Consider the following 19642-nt stretch of genomic DNA (forward strand, 5'->3'; position numbering starts at 1 on the left):
GAAAATTCAACTATTTTGTTGAACATTCGTCTTTTTAAAATAGAAAATTCCTCTTTTTGCATTGAAAATCCCATTTTTATGGTATAAAATAATTTTCTTGTTGTTGAAAAATCAACTTTCTTAAAAAAAATCTTCTTCTTCGAAATTAATTTGGTTGAAAACATAACTGATTTCGGTTAAAGCTTAAACATTTTTGTTTTAAAGTTCGAAATTATTGTTAAAAAGTCATCACTACTGTTTAAAAATTCAACTGTAAAGAAAAAATAGTTTTTTTTTCGGATTGAAAATTTAACTATTTTGGTAGAGAATTCAATTATTTTGTTGAAAATTCAACTGATCTTTTTAAAAATCATATTTTATTGGCGAAAATTCATATTCCTTGGTTAAAAATGATCTTTTCCGTTGAAAATTAAACTTTTCGAGATAAAAAATTTATTATTTTGTTAAGAAGTTAGCTTTTGTGTTGTAAATTCATCTTTCTTATTTTAATTAAAATTTTTGTTTTGAAAAAAAACAACTTCTTTTTAAAAAATTCGTCTTTTTTCTTTTACATTTATCTATTTGGTTAAAAATCCAACTGTTTTCGGCTGAATTTTAATTATTATTTGTTTGAAAATACGATCTTTTCCTTAAAAATTCCCCTTTTATGGTATAAAATCATTTTTGTTGTTGAAAATTATTCTTTCTTGGTTGAAAATTAACGTTTTGTTGAAAAATCAACTGCCTTCTAAAAAAATCTTCTCTTTCTTAAAAATTAAACTATTTAGTTAAAAATAGAACTGGTTATGGTTCAAATTAAACATTTTTGTTTTAAAATTCGAAAGTGTTGCTAAAAAGTCAGCACTAATATTGAAAAACTCAATTGTTTTTTAAAATCACGTTTGATGGATTGAAAGTTTGACTATTTTGGTAGAAAATTAAACTATTTCAATACAAATGCATTTTGTTGTGAAATTTAAAATTAATTTAAATCTTATATGAACCTTTCAGTTTGAAAATTCAATTGTTTAATTGAAAATTTAATTATTTTCTTTGAAAATCATATTTTTTGTCGAAAATTCAACTTTTTGCGGAACATTTTTCTTTTTCGAAAGAACATGCATCCATTTGGAATGCAAATTCATCTTTGGTAGAAAAGTCATCCTTCTTGCTTAAAAAATAACGTGTTCTTTGAAAATTGAACGGTTTTCTAAAAAAAATCGTATTTTTGGCTTGAAAATTTTCAAAAAATTGTAATTGTCTTTTTTTTGGCTAAAAAGTCTACTACTATATTTTTTGTTCAGAATTAATCTTTTTTAATAAAAAAATCTAATTTTTTGTTTGCAAATTTTTCTATATTGTTAAAAAGTCATTTTTTTTAAATTCATCTTTCTTAGTTTAATTAAAAATGTTTTTGAAAAACAACAGTCTTTTAAAAAATTCTGGAAAATTCAGTTTTTAATTCAAAATTGTTTATTTAAAAAATATTTAAAAATTATTTATATGTTAAAAATATTACAAACATTAAAATGCTGGTCTTTGAATATTAATGATCAGGAAAAAAAGCAATATTTAAAAAATTAATAAATAATTGCTTTCAGGGAAGTACTGCCTGAGTTGTCAGGTAAACTGATGGTCCTTGATTGTCTTCTTGCGTCGATAAAGTCGACCACAACCGACAAGATCGTTTTAGTTTCAAATTACACGCAAACCTTGGACCTCTTTGAAAAATTGAGTCACAAACGAGGCTATCGATACGTGAGATTGGACGGTTCGATGTCGATAAAGAAAAGAGCGAAAATCGTGGACAGTTTTAATGATCCGAATACCGGAGATTTTATTTTCATGCTGAGTTCGAAAGCCGGCGGATGCGGTTTGAATTTAATTGGTGCGAACCGTCTTGTGATGTTCGATCCAGACTGGAATCCGGCGAACGATGATCAAGCGATGGCCCGAGTTTGGCGAGACGGGCAGAAAAAGCCCTGTTTTGTTTATCGCTTCCTCTGCGTAAGTTTCATTTTAATCACTTTATTGGATTATTAATTACATTTTTTTAATGAACATTTAATTAATAGGTTAAATGTTAAACTCTTTTGACAAAAATTACTTTTATTTCAAGCTCATCATGTTAAATGAAAATTTATCTCTTTGATTGAAAACTTGAGATATTTTGTTAAAAATTCGTTTTTTCCTTAGTTGAAAATCAATTTTCTCACTCGAACTATTTTGTTGAAAATCAGTATTTTTTTGTTGAAAATTAAATCTCTTTCGTTGTATATTAATTTTTGTAACTAAAATCTACCTATATAATTTTTGGTTGACAATTTATCTTCTGTAGTTGAAAATACTTGTATTTGGTTGGCTATTCTTTTTTTTTTTTTTTTTAGAAATTAATCCACTTTAAAAAATTTCCATTTTTAATTTTTAAAAGCATGTATTTTAATTTAAAGAATTTTAAAATACAGTTTTAAAGGCTTAAAAAATTATAAGGTTTTAAAATCGAAGGTTTTTTTATATAAAAAAATAGGGTGGTCACCGGACCGGGAAACCGGAAATTTTACGAATTTTAAGAAAAAAAATCTGCCCAAGTTCAATTTTAACAGTTTAAAAAAAAGCATTTGAACTTGAAATTTTTTGATAAAAAACAGTTTCATTTTATCAACTTTAAATATAAATAAATAAATCATTTCTAGATCTGTTTAAAATTTGAGAATTTCCAGATTGTAACTGCTTCAATCCGAAAGTCTTGATAAGAATTTAAATTAATATAACATTTATTCCGATAATTTTATTTTTAAATAAAAATTTTCATAATTTATCAATAATATATTTCTAATTCAGAATTTCTGGTCTTCCTTTATATTACTTTTATATTAAATTTAATAAATAATCAATTTATTAATATATTATTTCTATTAATTTTTTTAGCCATTAAAAAATGTAAATGTGCGTTTCACTATTTTCAACTTAAAAATAAGTCCATAATAATATAGTAATAATTAAAGTATTTTATTAAATTAAATATATTGTGAGTCTAAATTATTTAATTTTTATCCCATTTAATTTGAAATTTTTTAATTTAGAAAAGAAACGATTATTTAATATTTAGCAATATTTTAATATTTTATTTAAGACGAGTAAACTGAAACCAAATATTTAAAAGAAAACAATTTGAAACTGAATTTTTTTGCATAGACAATCGTACACTTATTATTAAAAAAAAATGTTGGGTAATTTTAATCGATATTTAGAAGTTTTGAAAAGATTGAAAATTAATTTAAAACTTGAAATTATTTCAAGTAATTTAAACAAAGTGTGTTAACATTTTTTTTATAACTTCTAAATATATTTTAAAATTAATCAAATTTTTCCTACAATTTTTGAAAATCCTGCAAATTAAAAAAAGATCCTTAAAATCTGAAAAAAAAATCTACATTTTATTTGAAATTCGGCTGTAAGTATTTGGAATTATTTCAAGTTCTAAATTTGATTAGAATCTTTTTCAAACTTCTGAATATCTCTTAAAATTACTCTAATATTTTTACAAATAATAAGTGTTCTATTGTTATTTTTAAAGTCAAGTTAAATTTTGCTTAATTTTCAGGATTTTTTAAAAGTTATAGAAAAAATTCAATTCATTTTGAAATATATTTAAAAGTTCCGAAAAAAAATTTATAAATGATTTTGAATTTGGAACAATTTAAAACCACTTCTGGATTTCTTAAGATTTTGAAATAACATTTTAAAGCATTTGAAGGATGCCTAGACTATTTAAAATTAAAATTCACCTTTTGGTTGAAAATTCATCTTTTTGGTTTGAAATTGCACTATTACATTTTTGATTGAAAAAAATCTTTTTTAGTTCAAAATCCATCTATTCGGTTTAAAACTTGCACTTTTTAGTTGAAAATTTCTCTTTTTTTATTAAAAAATTTAATTTTTTTTTTTAAATTCATGTATTTTATTGATAAATCGTTCTTTTAAAGTAAAAAATTAATCTTCTGATTTGAAAAAGTCTCTTTTTCGTTAAAAATTCAAATATTCTAGTTAAATATTCATCATTTTATTTAAAAATTGATCTTTTTTGTTAAAAATTCCACTATTCTAGTTCAAGATTCATCATTTTAGTCGAAAATTCATCACTTTGTTCAAAAATGTAACTATGCTTTAAAACATTGTTTTGGTTTTTGTTTATTTTATTTTGATTTTACTGAAAATGTAGCTATTCCAATGCAATATTATATATTTATATATTTATATAATGGTCAATTTGTCTCTGTTAGTTAAAAATTCATCTTTTTTGGTAGAAGTTAATCTTCTTATTAGAAAATTGTTTTTTTTTTGTTAAAAATCCATAACTTTGAATTGAAAATTAAATTATATTGTTAAAAATTCCTTTTTTTTTGGTTCAAAAATTGTTTTTTTCTTTTCTGAAAATTGATCTATTCCATTTTTAATCGAAAATTGATGTTTGAGTTCCAAATTCAACTATTGTTTCTCATTTTAGTAAAAATATCATCGCTGATTGAAAATTGAACTATTTTGTTTGAAAAATCGTTTGTTTTTTTTTTAATTTAATTTTGTTATTGAAAATGTTATTATTTTTAGTGTAAAGTTCAACTATTTCGTTAAAACTGCATGTATTTTTTTGAAAAATCGTATTTTTGGTAGAAGATTTATGTCGTAGTTTGAAAATTTATTATTAAATAATTTTGGTAAATTTAAAAAAATTATTTCTACTTTATCGACAGTCGCAGGGCTCATAAGTGTATTTATGAGGTTACGGATTCGTTTACTTATTTAGAAATTCAACTATTTGGTTAAAAGTTGAACTCATTTATTAATAATTAATTTTTTTATTGAAGATTCATCATTTTAATTGAAAATTCATCTTTGGTTGAAAATGAATTGTTTTTATCTAAAAATTTAACTAATATAGTAGAAAATATAACTATTTTTCTCTTTTTTTTCAATTGTTATTTTTGTCTCAAATGAGCCGAAAATTAGGGTAGTTAGAAAGTTTGTTTTTTAACTGTAAACCTTTTTCCTGCTTTTTTATCATAGAAATTTATGTCATATTATTGAAAATTCCTCTTTTTCATAAAAAATTCAATTGTTCCATTTTCGACTGAAAATTGATCTTTCCTAATTCAAAATTTAACAATTTGAATAAAAATGTGTATTTTTTAATATAAAATTCAACTATATTATTGAAAATACACGTATTTTGTTAAAAAAATCGATTTTTGCATAGAAAATTATATTTCACTTTGAAAGTTAATCTTCTTGTGTAAAAATTCTTCTTGTCGGTCAAAAATTCATGTGTTCCAGTTAAATATTTATCATTCTAGTTGATAATCCATCTTTTAGGTTGAAAATAAAATTTCTTGGTTGAAAATAAATTATTTTAACTAAAAACGATAGAAATAAATTAAAACTATGAAATACTGTAATCAAAATAAACAGCCGTTCGCAAAAATTAACGTTTGTAATTAAAAATCGACTTTTATAGCTTCAATCATAATGAAGGAATTTTTATTTCTAATATAGTTTTGATTTTTTGTATGAAAATCTAAACGATCTAAATAACGGTGAAATATTTTAAATTTCTGAAATTCATTAAAATCTTTTAAAATTTTTGTAAAATCTTTCATATATTTAGACTTTTTTTCTATTATTTTCAAATATTTTTAAAGTGTTATTTTCAAATGGCAATTTTCTATTAAAAAATTGATTTTTGTAGCTTTAATCATTATTTATTATTGGCAAGAAAAAAAATAAAAATTTATAAAATTTCGCTAGCGAAATTAATTTTTTTAACTGAAAGTTTAAGTTTTCTATTTTTGGTTAAAATTTGACTATTTTTAGTTGAAAATTCAAGTTTCTCTTTAAAAATGCATGTATTTTGTTGGAAATTTGCCAGTTTTTTTGGCAATATTTTCTCTCTCTTGACAAAAAAATTGGTCATAGTTAAAAAATCAATTAATGTTGGAAAGTCGTATTTTTGTTTGAATTCCATCACGTTAGTTGAAAATTCATCTCTTTAGCTTAAAACTAATTTTCTTTACTACAAATTTAACTATTCAATTTTTGATTGAAAATTTTTTTTTTTAGTTAAAAAATAGTCTTTTTTGGTAGAAATTAATTTTCTTGGTTAAAAATTCATCTTTTTAGTTGGAAAATCATTACTTTGTTTGAAGATGCAACTATTTGAAAAGTTACAACTATTTTATTTTTTGTTAAAAATTGATATTTTTTAGTTGAAAATTAAACTATTACAGTTAAAGATTCATAATTTTAGTTGAAAATGCATATTTTTCCTTTAAAATTCAACTATTCCAGTTGGTGATTCATCATTTTAATTAAAAATTCATCAGTTTAGTTACATTTTTTTAAACTGAAAATGGAACTATTCCACTTTTTGTTGAAAATTGATCTTTTTCATTTCAAATTCCAATCATTTGGTTGAAAATTGGTCTTTTTTAGTTCAAAATTAAACTATTTTTTGGAAAATTCATGTATTTTGTTAAGAAAATTTTTTTTATAGAAAATTAATATTATTGTTTATAAATTCGTCTTTTTCGTTGAAAATTTAAGTATTCCAATCAAATATTTATAATTTTATTTGTAAATTTATCTTACTGCTTGAAAATTCAATTCATCACTCTCATTACAAATTTAACTATTCTATTGAAAATTGTGTTTTTTTTTTTAATTTAAATTTTTTAAACCTTAAATTTAAGCATTCCATTCATGGTTAAAAATATATCTTTTTTATTTTTAAATTCGAATATTTGGTTGACAATTTGTCGTTATTAGTTCAAAATGAAATTATCTTATTTAAAATTCATGTATTTTGTTGAAAAATCGTTAAATATTCATAATTTTAGTTTAAAAATGATCTTTTTCGTTGAAAATAAAACTACTTGGTTAGAAACTAAACTCTTTTGTTAAAAATTCATCTTTTTTGTTAAAAATTAATCTATTGCAGTTGAAGATTTATATCTCTAATTGGAATTGAAAATTTATCACTGGTTGAAAATTTCCTTTTTTTTGGTGGAAAATTAATTATTTTAATTGAAAATTTAACTATTCTATTTTTGATTAAAAATTGATCATTTTTAGTTGAAAATTCAAGTTTCTCGTTGAAACTGCATGTATTTTGTTTAAAATTTACCAGCTTTTTGACAATATTTTATCTCTCTTGAGAGAAAAAAATTTAATAGTTAAAAATTCAATTAATGTTGAAAAGTCGTCTCTTTTGGTGGAATGGAATTGTTTTGACTAAAAATTAAAATCTTTTTTGATTGAAATATCAGCTACTATATTTTTTGTTTAATATTTATATATTTTTAAATGCAAATTTTATTACTTACTTAACAGTTAAACCCTTTTGTTAAAAAAAAATTTTTTTTAATGTTCATAATTTTAATTGAGATGTTAGATGAATTTTCAATTAAAATTATGAACCTTCAACTTTTTACAGAAAATTTAATTAATACAATTGAAACTTTAACTATTTTATTGAAAATTGTTTTTTTTTTTAATTATTATTTTTTAAACTGAAAATGTAGTTATTCCAGTTGAAGATTCCATCACGTTAGTTAAAAATTCATCTCTTTAGCTTGAACTTAATTTTCTTGACTAAAAATTTAACTATTCAATTTTTGATTAAAAAATTATCTTTTTTAGTTTAAAAATATGGTCTTTTTTCGGTAGAAATTAATTTTCTTGGTTAAAAAAACATGTTTCTGGTTTAAAATTCATCAGTTTGGTTAATTTTTTTAAACTGAAAATATAACTATTCAATTTTTAGTTGAAAATTGACCTTCTTTAATTCAAAATTTAATTTTTTGGTTGAAAATGTGCCTTTTTTAGTTCAAAATTCAACTATTTTGTTTAAAATTCATGTATTTTGTTAAACAACAAATTTTTTGATTGAAAATTTATATTATTGTTTATAAATTTGTCTTTTTCGTTGAAAATTCAAGTATTTCAATCAAATATTTATCATTTTATTTGTAATTTTATCTTTTTTCTTGAAAATTTAATTTTAGGGTTCATCATTATATTTGAAAATTTTTTGTTGGAAATTAATTTTTTTTATCTGAAAATTTTAATTTTACATCCATGGTTAAAAATGGATATTTTTTAGTTTTAGATTCAACTATTTGGTTGAAAATGTATCTCTTTTCGTTCGAAATTAAACTTCTTCTTTCAAAATTCATATGTTTTGTTGAAAAATCGTCTTTTAGGTAGAAAATTAATCTTCTTAATTAAAAATTCATCTTTTTCGTTGAAAATTCAAATATTTGAATTAAATATTCATAATTTTAGTTAAAAAGTTCGATTTTTCTTTGAAAATAAAACTACTTGGGTAGAAGTTCTTCTCTTTTGTTGAAAATTGATATTTTTGTTTAAAATTTACCTATTGCAGGTCAAGATTTATAATTCTAATTGACATTTAAAATGCATCAGTTTCGTTGAAAATTTGGTTTTTAAGGTGGAAAATTAATTATTTTAACTGAAAATGTAACTACTTCATATTTGGTTGGAAATTGATCTTTTTTAATTAAATTCAACTATTTTGTTTAAAATTCATGTATTTTGTTAAACAAAACATTTTTTGATAGAAAATTAATATTCTTGTTTGAAAATTCAAGTATTCCAATTAAATATTCATAACTTTATTTGTAAATTTATCTTTTTTCTTGAAAATTTAACTTTAGGATTCATCAATATATTTGAAAATTCATCACTTTGATTAAAAATTTAACTATTCTATCAAAAATTGTTTTTTTTGTTGTTGTTGGAAATTAATTTTTTTTTATCTGAAAATTTAACCACTTCTTTGAAAATTCATGTATTTTGTTGGAAAATCGTCTGTTAGGTAGAAAATTTATATTCTTGTTTAAAAATTCATCTTTTTCTTTGAAAATTTAAATATTCCAATTAAATATTCATAATTTTATTTTAAAATTTTTTTTTCGTTGAAAATAAAACTGCTTGGTTAGAAGTTAAACTCTATTGTTAAAAATTCATATTTTTTGTTTAAACTTAATCTTTTACAGTTGAAGATTTATAATTCTAATTGAAATAAAAAATTCATCACTGGTTTTAATTTTTTTTGTGTGGAAAATTGATTATTTTAACTGAAAATTTAACTATTCTATTTTTGGTTGAGAACTGATCTTTTTTAGTTTGAAATTCAACTATTTGGTTGAAAACTGATTTTTCAGTTGAAACTCAACTATCCGGTACTTCAACTCTTCAACTATCAGAGTTAATTTTTTTTTTAAAAGCCAAATTATTGAAAGGCTCCGTACTCTGAAAAATTAAACATGCAAAAAACTTGAGAGACCTGGATAATAAAATCTGGAATTGTCAGAGAATTTAAAAGTCCTGGAATTTTCTAGGATTTGATTAGACATCCTGTTTTTTTTTTTTTTTTTAGAATGAAAATAGAATTATTCTAAATAATTTATTGTTTACGGGTTGTCAGGTGCCCTATTTTTCTATTTTAGGTTCCTTATTGACCCTAAAATATTCCTTAGTATCGCTGAAAAGCCTGTAAGAATGATTTTGTTTTAATTTTCAGACTGGAACGATTGAGGAGAAGATTTTTCAGAGACAGGCTCACAAGAAAGCCTTAAGTTCTACAGTTGTCGATCAAGACGAAGACGTGGCGAGGCACTTTACTCTCAGCGATTTAAGGGATCTTTTCAGATTAGAGGAAAATACGGTTTCTGATACGCATTCCAAGTATGTCTTATTTTCTCGTACCTTTTTTTTTTTTTAATTTCAGAATACCTTTTTTTAAAGGAAACCTCTTTTTTCTCCTATTTTTAAAAAACGTCCAATTTTTCCCGCTTTTTTGCTTAAATTATTTTAAATTATAATAAATAAATAAAATCCAATAAGAAAATCAAACATTTTTTAATGGTGAGTTCAATTTTCTTGAAATTGAAAAGTCTTGTATTATATTTCTGGTCCAAAATTTGCCTATGATGATTGAGAATTCTACGGTCATTTTTTGTGTAGAAACTAACACTTTTTGATAGAAATTTCGTCCTTGTGGACTGAAAATGTATGCTTTTTGGTTCAAAATTCATCTTTCTCGTTTGAAAAATTTGACCACTTGGTTGCAAATTTATCTTTTTAGGTTTGGAATTCAATTAATTGGCAAAAAATGTAATAATTTTTTAGTTAAATTTCGTTACTTGTGCGTGAAAGTTGAACTATTTGGTTGATTATTATTTTTTTAATTCAACTGTTTGTTTAAAAATATGACTACTTTGTTTTAAAAAATCATCTTTTTTGGTTGAAGGTTAACACTTTTTAATTAAAAGTCTACAATTCATTATTATTATAAATTTTTATTAATTTTTTATTGACCAAGTCAATGATTATATTTTGTTCCAGAATTAATCTCGCTTGTTTAAAAATGCTACTATTTGTTTGAAAATTTAATTATTTAAGTTTTGATTGAGAATTCATCTTTTTTAGTCGAAATTAATTTTGTTGTTGTTAAAAATTCAACTATTTCAGTTGAAGATTCATTGTTTTCATTAAAGACTCATATTTTTAGCTTTAAAATTCATCTATTCCAGTTCAATGTTCATCGTTTTCATAGAAAATTCATCAGTTTCATTAAAAATGAATTTTTTAACTAAAAATTAAACTATTCCGTTTTTGGTTAAAATTTTCTCTTTTTGTGGCTGAAAATTCAACTATTTGGTTGAAAATGTCTTGGAAATTTTTTTTTTTAACTGAAAATTTTGCTTTTCCATTTTAGGTTAAAAACTGATTTTATTGGCTTCAAATTTCAACTATCTGGTTAAAACTATTTGCTTGAAAATCTATTTTTTTTTTCGTTGAAAATTAAACAAGTTTCTTGCGAATTAATTCATTTTTGTGAAAAATCGCCTTATTGGTAGAAAATTAATCTTCTTGATTAAAAATTAGTTTTTTTTTCAGGTAAAAACTCAACCATTTGGTTGAAATTTGGTATTTTTTAGTTGAAAATTCATGTATTTTGTTGAAAAATAGTTTTTTTTTTCGTAGAAAATGCATCTTTTTGGTTGAAAATTCAACTGTATCGTTGGAAATGCACCTTTCTGGATCGAGAATTTGTTGTTTTGGATTGAAAATAATTCATTTATTCGTTGGAAAAAAAAACATTTTTTTGTTATATTTTGAATTCATTTTCTGGTAGAAAAGTCTATTTTTTACTATTTGGTTGAAAATTGAATCATTTCATCGAAAATTTAATAATTTTTTTAAAAGTTCATCAGTTTTCGTTGAAATTCAACTGCTTTGTTTAACATTTGTCTTTTTAGATAAACAATTGATCATTTTTGTGTAAAATTCTCCCTTTTAGTTGATAAACTACACTTTTTTGTTGTAAATTCTATTTTGTTGAATGTGCAATATATTTCGACTTGAAATTTTGTTCATTTTACGGATTCTAAAATGTTGAATTCTTTTCAAACTTTGTATAATGTATTATTAAAATACTTGTTATTAATTAATTTTAATTTTATAAAAGCTTAAAATTCGACTATGAAAATTGTAATTTTTGGCAAAGAAAATTTAAATATCAGGTTGAAAATTCGTTTCTTTTGTTCATAATTTTGTTTGAAAACGTAACTATTTTGTAAAGTTAGTTTTTCTTGTGAAAAGTAATTTTTTAACTCAAAATCTAATTTACTCAAATTGAATATTTCATAGTTTTAGTTGAAAAATCATCAGCTACATTAAAATTATATTTTTTAATTTTAAATTAAACTATTTCGTTTTTGGTTAAAATATTCTCCTTTTGTAGTTGAAAATTCAACTATTTGGTTGAAAATTCATAATTTTAGTTAAAAATGTACCATTTCGTTTGAAGATGTAACTATTTTTTTTAAATGAGTTTTTTTAGATGAAAATTATTATTTTGAACTTAAAATGTAACTATTCCATTTTTGGTTGGAAATCAATCTTTTTTCGTTGAAAATTCAATTCTTCTGTTGAAAATTCATCATTTTCGTTGAGAATGCACCTTTTTCGTTGTTAATAAAATTACTTGGTTGAAAGTTACACTCTTTTGTCAAAAATGTATCTTTTTGGTTTAAAATTCATATATTACAGTTGAAGATTTATCAGTTTAGTTGAAAATTTATCATTAAACTAAGCTTTTTTACTAAAAATTGTTTTTTTAACTAAAAATTTCACTATTCCATTTTGAGATAAAAAATGGTCTTTTCTAGTTAAAAATTAAAGAAGTTTTTTGATGATTCATCTATTTTTTCGAAAAATAATCTTTTTGGTAAAAAATTAATCTTCTTGGTGGAAAATTCATCGATTTGCTTGAAAATTTATATCTTTGGTTAAAAAATGAGCTATTGTGTTGAAAAATTAGTTTTTTCTTTAATTAAATGTATTTTTTTTTAAATTTAACTATTCCAGCTGAAACTTTAATTATTTTGTTGAATATATAATTTTTTGTTGGAAAATGTATTTTTTTTTAAAGATACTATTTTTTAAGTTAGTTTTTTTGTGTGAAAAATTAATTTTTTTAACTAAAAATTTCAATTATTCCAATTGAATATATTTTATAGGTTTGGTTGAAAATTCTTCTGTTTAATTATACATAGTTTTATTTGGAAATTCATCAGTTTCATTAAAAATTAATTTTTTCACATTAAATTAAACTATTTCGTTTTTGCTTAAAATTGTCTCCTTTTGTCGTTGAAAATTCAACTATTTTGTCGAAAATTTGTCTCTTTTTGTTGAAAAATCATCTTTTTTAGTATAAAGTTAATCTTCTCGTTTGAAAATTCATCTTATTTTATAACAGAACTATTCCAATTGAAAATTCATAATTTTATTTGAAAATTTACCATTTTGTTTGAAAATGTAACTATTTTTGTTTAATTAGTTGCTTTTTCAGATGAAAATGATAATTTTTAACTTAAAATTTAACTATTCCATTTTTGGTTGAAAATTAATATTTTTTTAATTGGGAATTCAAACCTTTTGTTTGAAAATTGATGTATTTTTTTTAACAAGTCTACTTTTTTGGTAGAAAATGTTCTTGTTTAAAAATTCATGATTTTAGTTGAAAATTAATCTTTTTGGTTTAAAATTAATATATTGCAATTAAAGATTTATTATTTTAGTTAAAAATGTATCACTTTAGTTGCATTTTTTTATTGGAAAATTTTTACTGTTCCATTTTCGGTTAAAAACTGATATTATTAGCTTCAAGATTCAACTATCTTGTTAAAACTGATATTTTTTAGTTGCAAACTGATATTTTTTTGTTTAAAATTCAACTATTTGCTTTAAAATTCATTTCTTTTAGTTGAAAATTAAACAAGTTTCTTGAGAATTCATCCATTTTTGTGAAAAATAGTTTTTTTTGGTAGAAAATGCATCTTTTTGGTTGAAAATTCAAATATTCCAGTTAAATAGTGATCATTTTCGTTCAAAATTAATCGTTTTAGTTCAAAATAAAACTACTTGGCTGGAAGTTAAGCTCTTTTGTCAAAAACTAATATTTTTGGTTATTTTAAATTCGCATATTCCAGATAAAGAATAATCATTTTAATTGAAATTTATCAGTCGGATTGAAAAAAATTTTGAATTTCTTTTGCGGAAAATTAATATTTTTAACTGAAAATTTAACTATTCCATTTTTGGTTGCAAACTGATATTTTTTGTTTCAAATTCAGCTGAAACTTGAACAATTTTGTTGAATATTTGTTTTTGGTTTTTTGTTGAAAATTAATTTTCCTTAAGTTAAAGATTTTTAATTAAAGATTCGTCATTTTACTTGAAAATTCAACTGTTTAGTTGAAAATTTGTCTTTTTTAGTTGAAAATTCATGTTTTTGGTTTATTATCGTCTTTTTTTGTAGAAAATTCATCTTTTTGGTTGAAATTTCAAATATTCTAGTTTAATATTGATCAGTTAGGTTGAAAATTGAACTATTTTCTGGAAAATCTGTCTTTTTTTTAGTTCAAAATTATTTTTTTCAACTAAAAATGTAGCTATTCCATTTTTTTTTTTTTTTGGAAATGGATATTTTTTAGTGGCAAACTTAAGTATTTGTTTCAAAATTAATTTATTTTGTCATTTTATTTTCGTATTTTTGTACTGACAAGACAACTGAAATATTTTTGGCTGAAAATTCAACACTCTTTTTGAAATTTTTCTTTAATTTAAAAATTTATTTGTTTTAGTAGAATTTCCATTTTTCTTTGACAAAAATGCAACTGTTTCATAGAAAATAACAATCTTGCTAAAAAGTCACACTTTTGGGTCAATAATTCGACTATTTATCAGAAAATTAATTTATTGTTCGCAATTCTTATTTTGGTGTTAGAAAGTGACCTGGAATCTTCTTTGGATGAAAATTAAACTGTTTTTTAAAAAATTTATCTGCTTTATTATTGTTTGATTTTAAAATTAACCTTAATATTTTGCTGTTGAAAAGAGAACTGAAATATTTTCAAGGTGAAAATTGAACTTTTTTTTAAATTAAAAATTCATCTATTTTAGTAAAACTTTCATCTTTCTTGGATAAAAATTCAACTGTTTGGTTGACAATTAAACTGTCTTTTTTTTTTGAAGTCATACTTTTTGGCTGAAAATTCTACTGTTTTTGGAAAATTGAACTATTTCGTAGAAAAATGTACTTTTTGTTTAAAATTTATACTTTGGTGTTGAAAAATGAGTTGAAATATTTTCTCGGTGAAAGTTCAACTTAACAAAAATAAAAATTGGTCGTTTCTTATTAAAAATTCATTTATTTTAGTAAAAGTGTCATCTTCTTTGTTTAAAAATGCAACTATTTGGTTAAAAATTCATCCTTTTTGGGTAAACATTTGTCTTTTTGTATTGAAAATTTAATTTTTTTTGTTGTAAAAACTTATTTCATGTTTAAAAATTTACCTTTTTGATTCAAAAATTAATTTTTCGAAGTAGAAATTTCATTTTTGAATGAAAATGCAACTTTTTGGTTATAATTAATTCTTCTTTACTTGATTATTCAACTCTTTTATTTGAAAGATTTGGTTGAATCATTTTGTTAAGAAACAATTGTTTTTTTTTAATATTAATATTTTTAATTGAAAATTCATTTCTTTGGTTGCAATTTGAACTACTTGGTTAAAGATTAATATTTTTTAATTGAAAATTCCACTACTTGGGTAAAAGTTGAACAACATTTAAAAAAATGTATTATTTTTTAATTGAAGGCTTATGTCTTTGGTGGAAAATTAATTGTCTCAAAGAAACGCAAATTTTTTGGTTTAAAATTAATTTTTTAACTAGAAATGTAACTTCCATTTTTGTCACGATTGATCTTTTTTATTTGAAAATTCTCCTTTTCCTGTTATAAAATAATTGTTTTTGTTTGAAATTTCATTTTTGTCGGGAAAAAATGCATTAGTTTTGTGGGAAATTATTTTTTTTTGCAGAAAAATCATAATTTTTGTTTGAAAATTCAATTTTTTTCGAGAAATTTGGTCCTTTTGCTTGAAGGTTCAATAATTTAGATACATTTTTATTTATTTCTTGAGTGAACAATCTTTGTGTGTTGAAAATTCGTCTTTTATGATAGAAAAGACATTTTTTTAAAAATAAATTAATAAATTTGCAAAACTTAATTTTGTATCTGAAATACTTTTTTATTCCATTTATAATATTAGAGGAAAATGAAAAATTAGTCAAGAAAAAATCAGGAAATTTTGAAAATTAAGTGAATTTATTTTTTAATCTGGAATTTTACAAATATTTAGAAGAACAATTTTCCCAAGTTAGACATCATTCAATTACGACATCATTCAGTTTACAATGCGTAATTCGAAAATCTTCAATTTTAACAATTTTCCATTTTTAATTTCAAGAATTTTAAAATACAGCCTCAAATAATTAAATAATTAAAAATTAAAATTGTTTGAAGTTGAAAATTTTTGATAAAAATAATTTTTATTTTGTCAGCTATAAATATAAATAAATTATTCCGTTCAAAGTTAATAATTTCCAGATATTTGACTGTTTATTCAAACCAATTTAATTTAAACCATATATTTAGAAGTAAACAATCTTAAACTGAATTGTTTGATATAGAAAGTCTTGAATTGTTAAAATTTCGAAGAGCTTTTAAACTTTGAACGTTACAATTTTTATTGATCTTTTTTAAAAATGTTTAAGTTTGAAGTGAAATTGCCGAATTTTTGTGTGTTAATAATAATTGAACACTTATTATTTGTAGAAAAAATTACGTAATTTCAAGAGGTATTGAGAAGTTTTGAAAAGATTCAAAATTAATTTTAAACTTGAAATGGTTTCAAAGAATTTAAACGAAGTGTGTACTGACGAAATTCGGTTATTCGTACCGAAATTTCTGTGCAAATAGTCACAGCCTAATTTAAAACAAAATGTAGATTTTTGCAAGTTAAAAAAAAAAATAAAGAAACTTTATGATAATTGTGAAAGGCTTCAGAAAAAAAACATTTTTGCAAGATTTCTAGGAAAATTAAAAATAATTTTTCATTTTAGAAAATTATTTCAAGAGAAGATTTAGAAAGAATTTGGAATATTTTAAGTTTTTTTTTTAATTTGCAGGATTTTCTAAAAATTTAAGGAAAAATTCGATTCATTTCAAAAGATATTTTGAAGTTGTAAAAAAATTTCTAAAATAATTTTAAATTTAAACAAATTTAAAACAACTTTTAGATTTCTCAAGATTCTTAAATAAAATATTGAAGTTTTTCAAGGATGTTTAAACTATTTAAAATGAAAATAATATATCCTATAATTGAAGAAGTGTTCTGTTAAAAAAAAATTACGTAAACGGCACACTGGGTGTTCTAGACCCAGAGTGTTCAAACGTGTTTTATGCAGCCGGTATTAAATACTTTCTTACAAAACATTTATTAGGTACAGATTAACATATCTTCTTTCAAATACAATTGGTTTTATAACGATATATTTAATTTTAATTTGTTTAAAAAATTTGTATTAAAAAAAACTGAAAAAATTAGTTTTTTGCTTTACAGTTTACAATTCACGTGATTTTTAATATTTTTACTTCAAAATTTAGTGATATACTCTTGAAATACTATACTTTGAGGAAAGAAATTAATGCATTATAGATGGTTTTAAAAAGGGTATTTACATTTGGTAAATGAAAACTCAATTTTATGACTAAATGAACCACCACATTTTTTATATTTAAATCAATTTATTTATATATATATATATATGAATGCATTCGAAATAGTATGAAGGTAAGAAAGAAAAAAAATATATAAACGTGACATACTCAACATTTATTTGCGTTCAAGAATATTTGAAGAAAAATGTTGCTTAAAATCACTTTTTTTAGCCACTACCGAATCACTGGGTCTTAATCACCCACCGATTTTGTAACGTTTACTTTGAACAGAAACTGTACGTATACTAACGCTTACGGCACTAAACAAACGTATTGTACTTACTTCTGCACTCTTCATTGTCGTGGGTGTTTGACACCCATAGTGCCGTTTAAGGGTTAAAATTGTTTAAAATCATACAATAGACAAAGTGAAAGTTCATTGATTCTTTAACTCAGAGCATTGAAAAGTCTTTAGCTTTAGAGTTTGCATTTTTTAATTTTAGCGGCCGTGAAAAATGTTTGCGAACCGGGAATTTTTTTCTTGGATTAAAACGGCCAGTCTGATTTTTGTACGGCAAACTAAAGTGTTAAAATTTAACGTTTCAGGTTCAAGTGTGAACGATGTGTGAATGGAGTTGAAGTAAAAGGACCCCCTGAGAATTCGGACTGTACATCTGACTTGTCGGATTGGAAACACGCTCACAATCCGAGACATTTGCCAGACATTCCGCTTCGACAATGTTGGTCCAGTGGAATCTCCTTTGTCTTCCATCATCGATCTCACGAACAAGTTACAACGTAGTAGGTATGTTTGTTTATAAAAATAGAGTCGAATATTTGTCAAGAAATATTGTCTATCGTCAGTTATGTTTATAGTGCTGAAGTATGTCTGTTTAATTTAATAAATTATGATTTCGTAGGACAATAGTCCTTTTCTGTTAAGATTATGTCATTTATGTAGTCTACTTTTTTAGTTGTAATATATGTAAATTTACATATTCGAGGATATAATGAACTTTAGTTTAGATTTTTGAAAATTGTTGGTACATTTTGTGATTAAACCAAAACTTCTTCAGGTAGTAGATACTTTATTTATTATTCTGAATGAAAAAAAAAAAAATATAGCAGGTGTGAGGAATAGAGAGAAGCTTTGAACATTATTTTCAAAATATTTTTTTATTATATTGAGTCTACTCAAATTCTGGAGATCATTGATAAATTAAATAATACTAAACATCTAAATTAATTATTTCATGAATTTGTTCAGTCCATGATTTTAAATGATTCAAACAGATTTTTATTTTATCTTCTTATGCAAAAAATTCAGTGCCTATTTAGTAACAAATTCAGTAAAGAATTTTAAGTAAAAGTATTGCATTTTCAATAAGATAGATACATTTTTACACAAATAGTTGAAATTTTAATCAAAAAGATTCATTTTCTCTTAAAAAGACGATTTTCTAAAACAAAATACATGCATTTTCAACCAAATAGTTGAATCTTAAACTAAGATAGGTCATTTTTCATCCAAAAATAGAATAGTTTAATTTTCCATTAAATTAATTAATTTTTCACAAAAATACAAAAAAGAATTGAAATAAAAAAATTAATTTTCTACAAAAAAGACGATTTTTCAACAAAATACGTGGATTTAAAAAAAAATGTTTGAATTTTCAACTAAAAAATACCAATTTTTCACCAGATAGTTGAATTTTAAACTCAGATAGGTCACTTTTCACCAGAAATTGAATAGTTTAATTTTCAGTTTAAAAAATTCATTTTACAAAAAAAAACGAATTTTCAAATAAAAAAATAATTTTCTACAAAAAAGACTATTTTTCAACAAAATACGTGGATTTAAAAAAATTTTTTGAATTTCCAACTAAAAAATACCAATTTTGCAGCAGATAGTTGAATTTTACACTCAGATAGGTCAGTTTTCCACCAAAAATTAAATAGTTTAATTTTCAGTTTAAAAAATCAATTTTCCAAAAAAAAGAAACAAATTTTCAAATAAAAAAAAAATGAATTTTTTTTCAAAAAAGACGCTTTTTTAACAAAATACATAAAATTTTCAAAAAATGTTTAAATTTCATCTAAAAAAACCCAATTTTCTACGAAATAGTTGAATTTTAAACAAAGATAGGTCAGTTTTCCACCAAAAATTGAATAGTTTAATTTTCAGTTTAAAAAATCAATTTTCAAAAAAAAAGAAACAAATTTTCAAATAAAAAAATTAATTTTCTTCAAAAAAGACGATTTTTCAACAAAATACATGAAATTTTCAAAAAATGTTTAAATTTTAACTAGAAAAACCCAATTTTCTACGAAATAGTTGAATTTTAAACTCAGGAAGGTCAGTTTTCCACCAAAAATTGAATAGTTTAATTTTCAGTTTAAAAAATCAATTTTCCAAAAAAAAGAAACAAATTTTCAAATAAAAAAAATGAATTTTTTTCAAATAAGACGATTTTTTAACAAAATACGTGAAATTGCCAAAAAATGTTCGAATTT

At 22.3% G+C, this 19642-nt stretch overlaps 1 protein-coding gene across 1 annotated transcript in view; it reads left to right on the forward strand.

Annotated features, from left to right (window-relative positions):
* Positions 1-18047, forward strand: part of LOC117171841 (DNA repair and recombination protein RAD54-like) — a 50521-nt gene extending 32474 nt beyond the window's left edge. Inside the window, exons 8-10 of the mRNA XM_033359476.1 lie at positions 1581-1986; positions 9578-9741; positions 17735-18047. Of these exons, the coding sequence (XP_033215367.1) occupies positions 1581-1986; positions 9578-9741; positions 17735-17930 (766 nt within the window). The 3' untranslated portion in view covers positions 17931-18047. The remainder of the gene's footprint in view (positions 1-1580; positions 1987-9577; positions 9742-17734) is intronic.
* The last annotated feature ends 1595 nt before the right edge of the window (positions 18048-19642 follow it).

Source organism: Belonocnema kinseyi, chromosome 4, assembly GCF_010883055.1.
Source record: "Belonocnema kinseyi isolate 2016_QV_RU_SX_M_011 chromosome 4, B_treatae_v1, whole genome shotgun sequence".
In the NCBI taxonomy this organism is placed as follows: Eukaryota; Metazoa; Arthropoda; class Insecta; order Hymenoptera; family Cynipidae; genus Belonocnema; species Belonocnema kinseyi.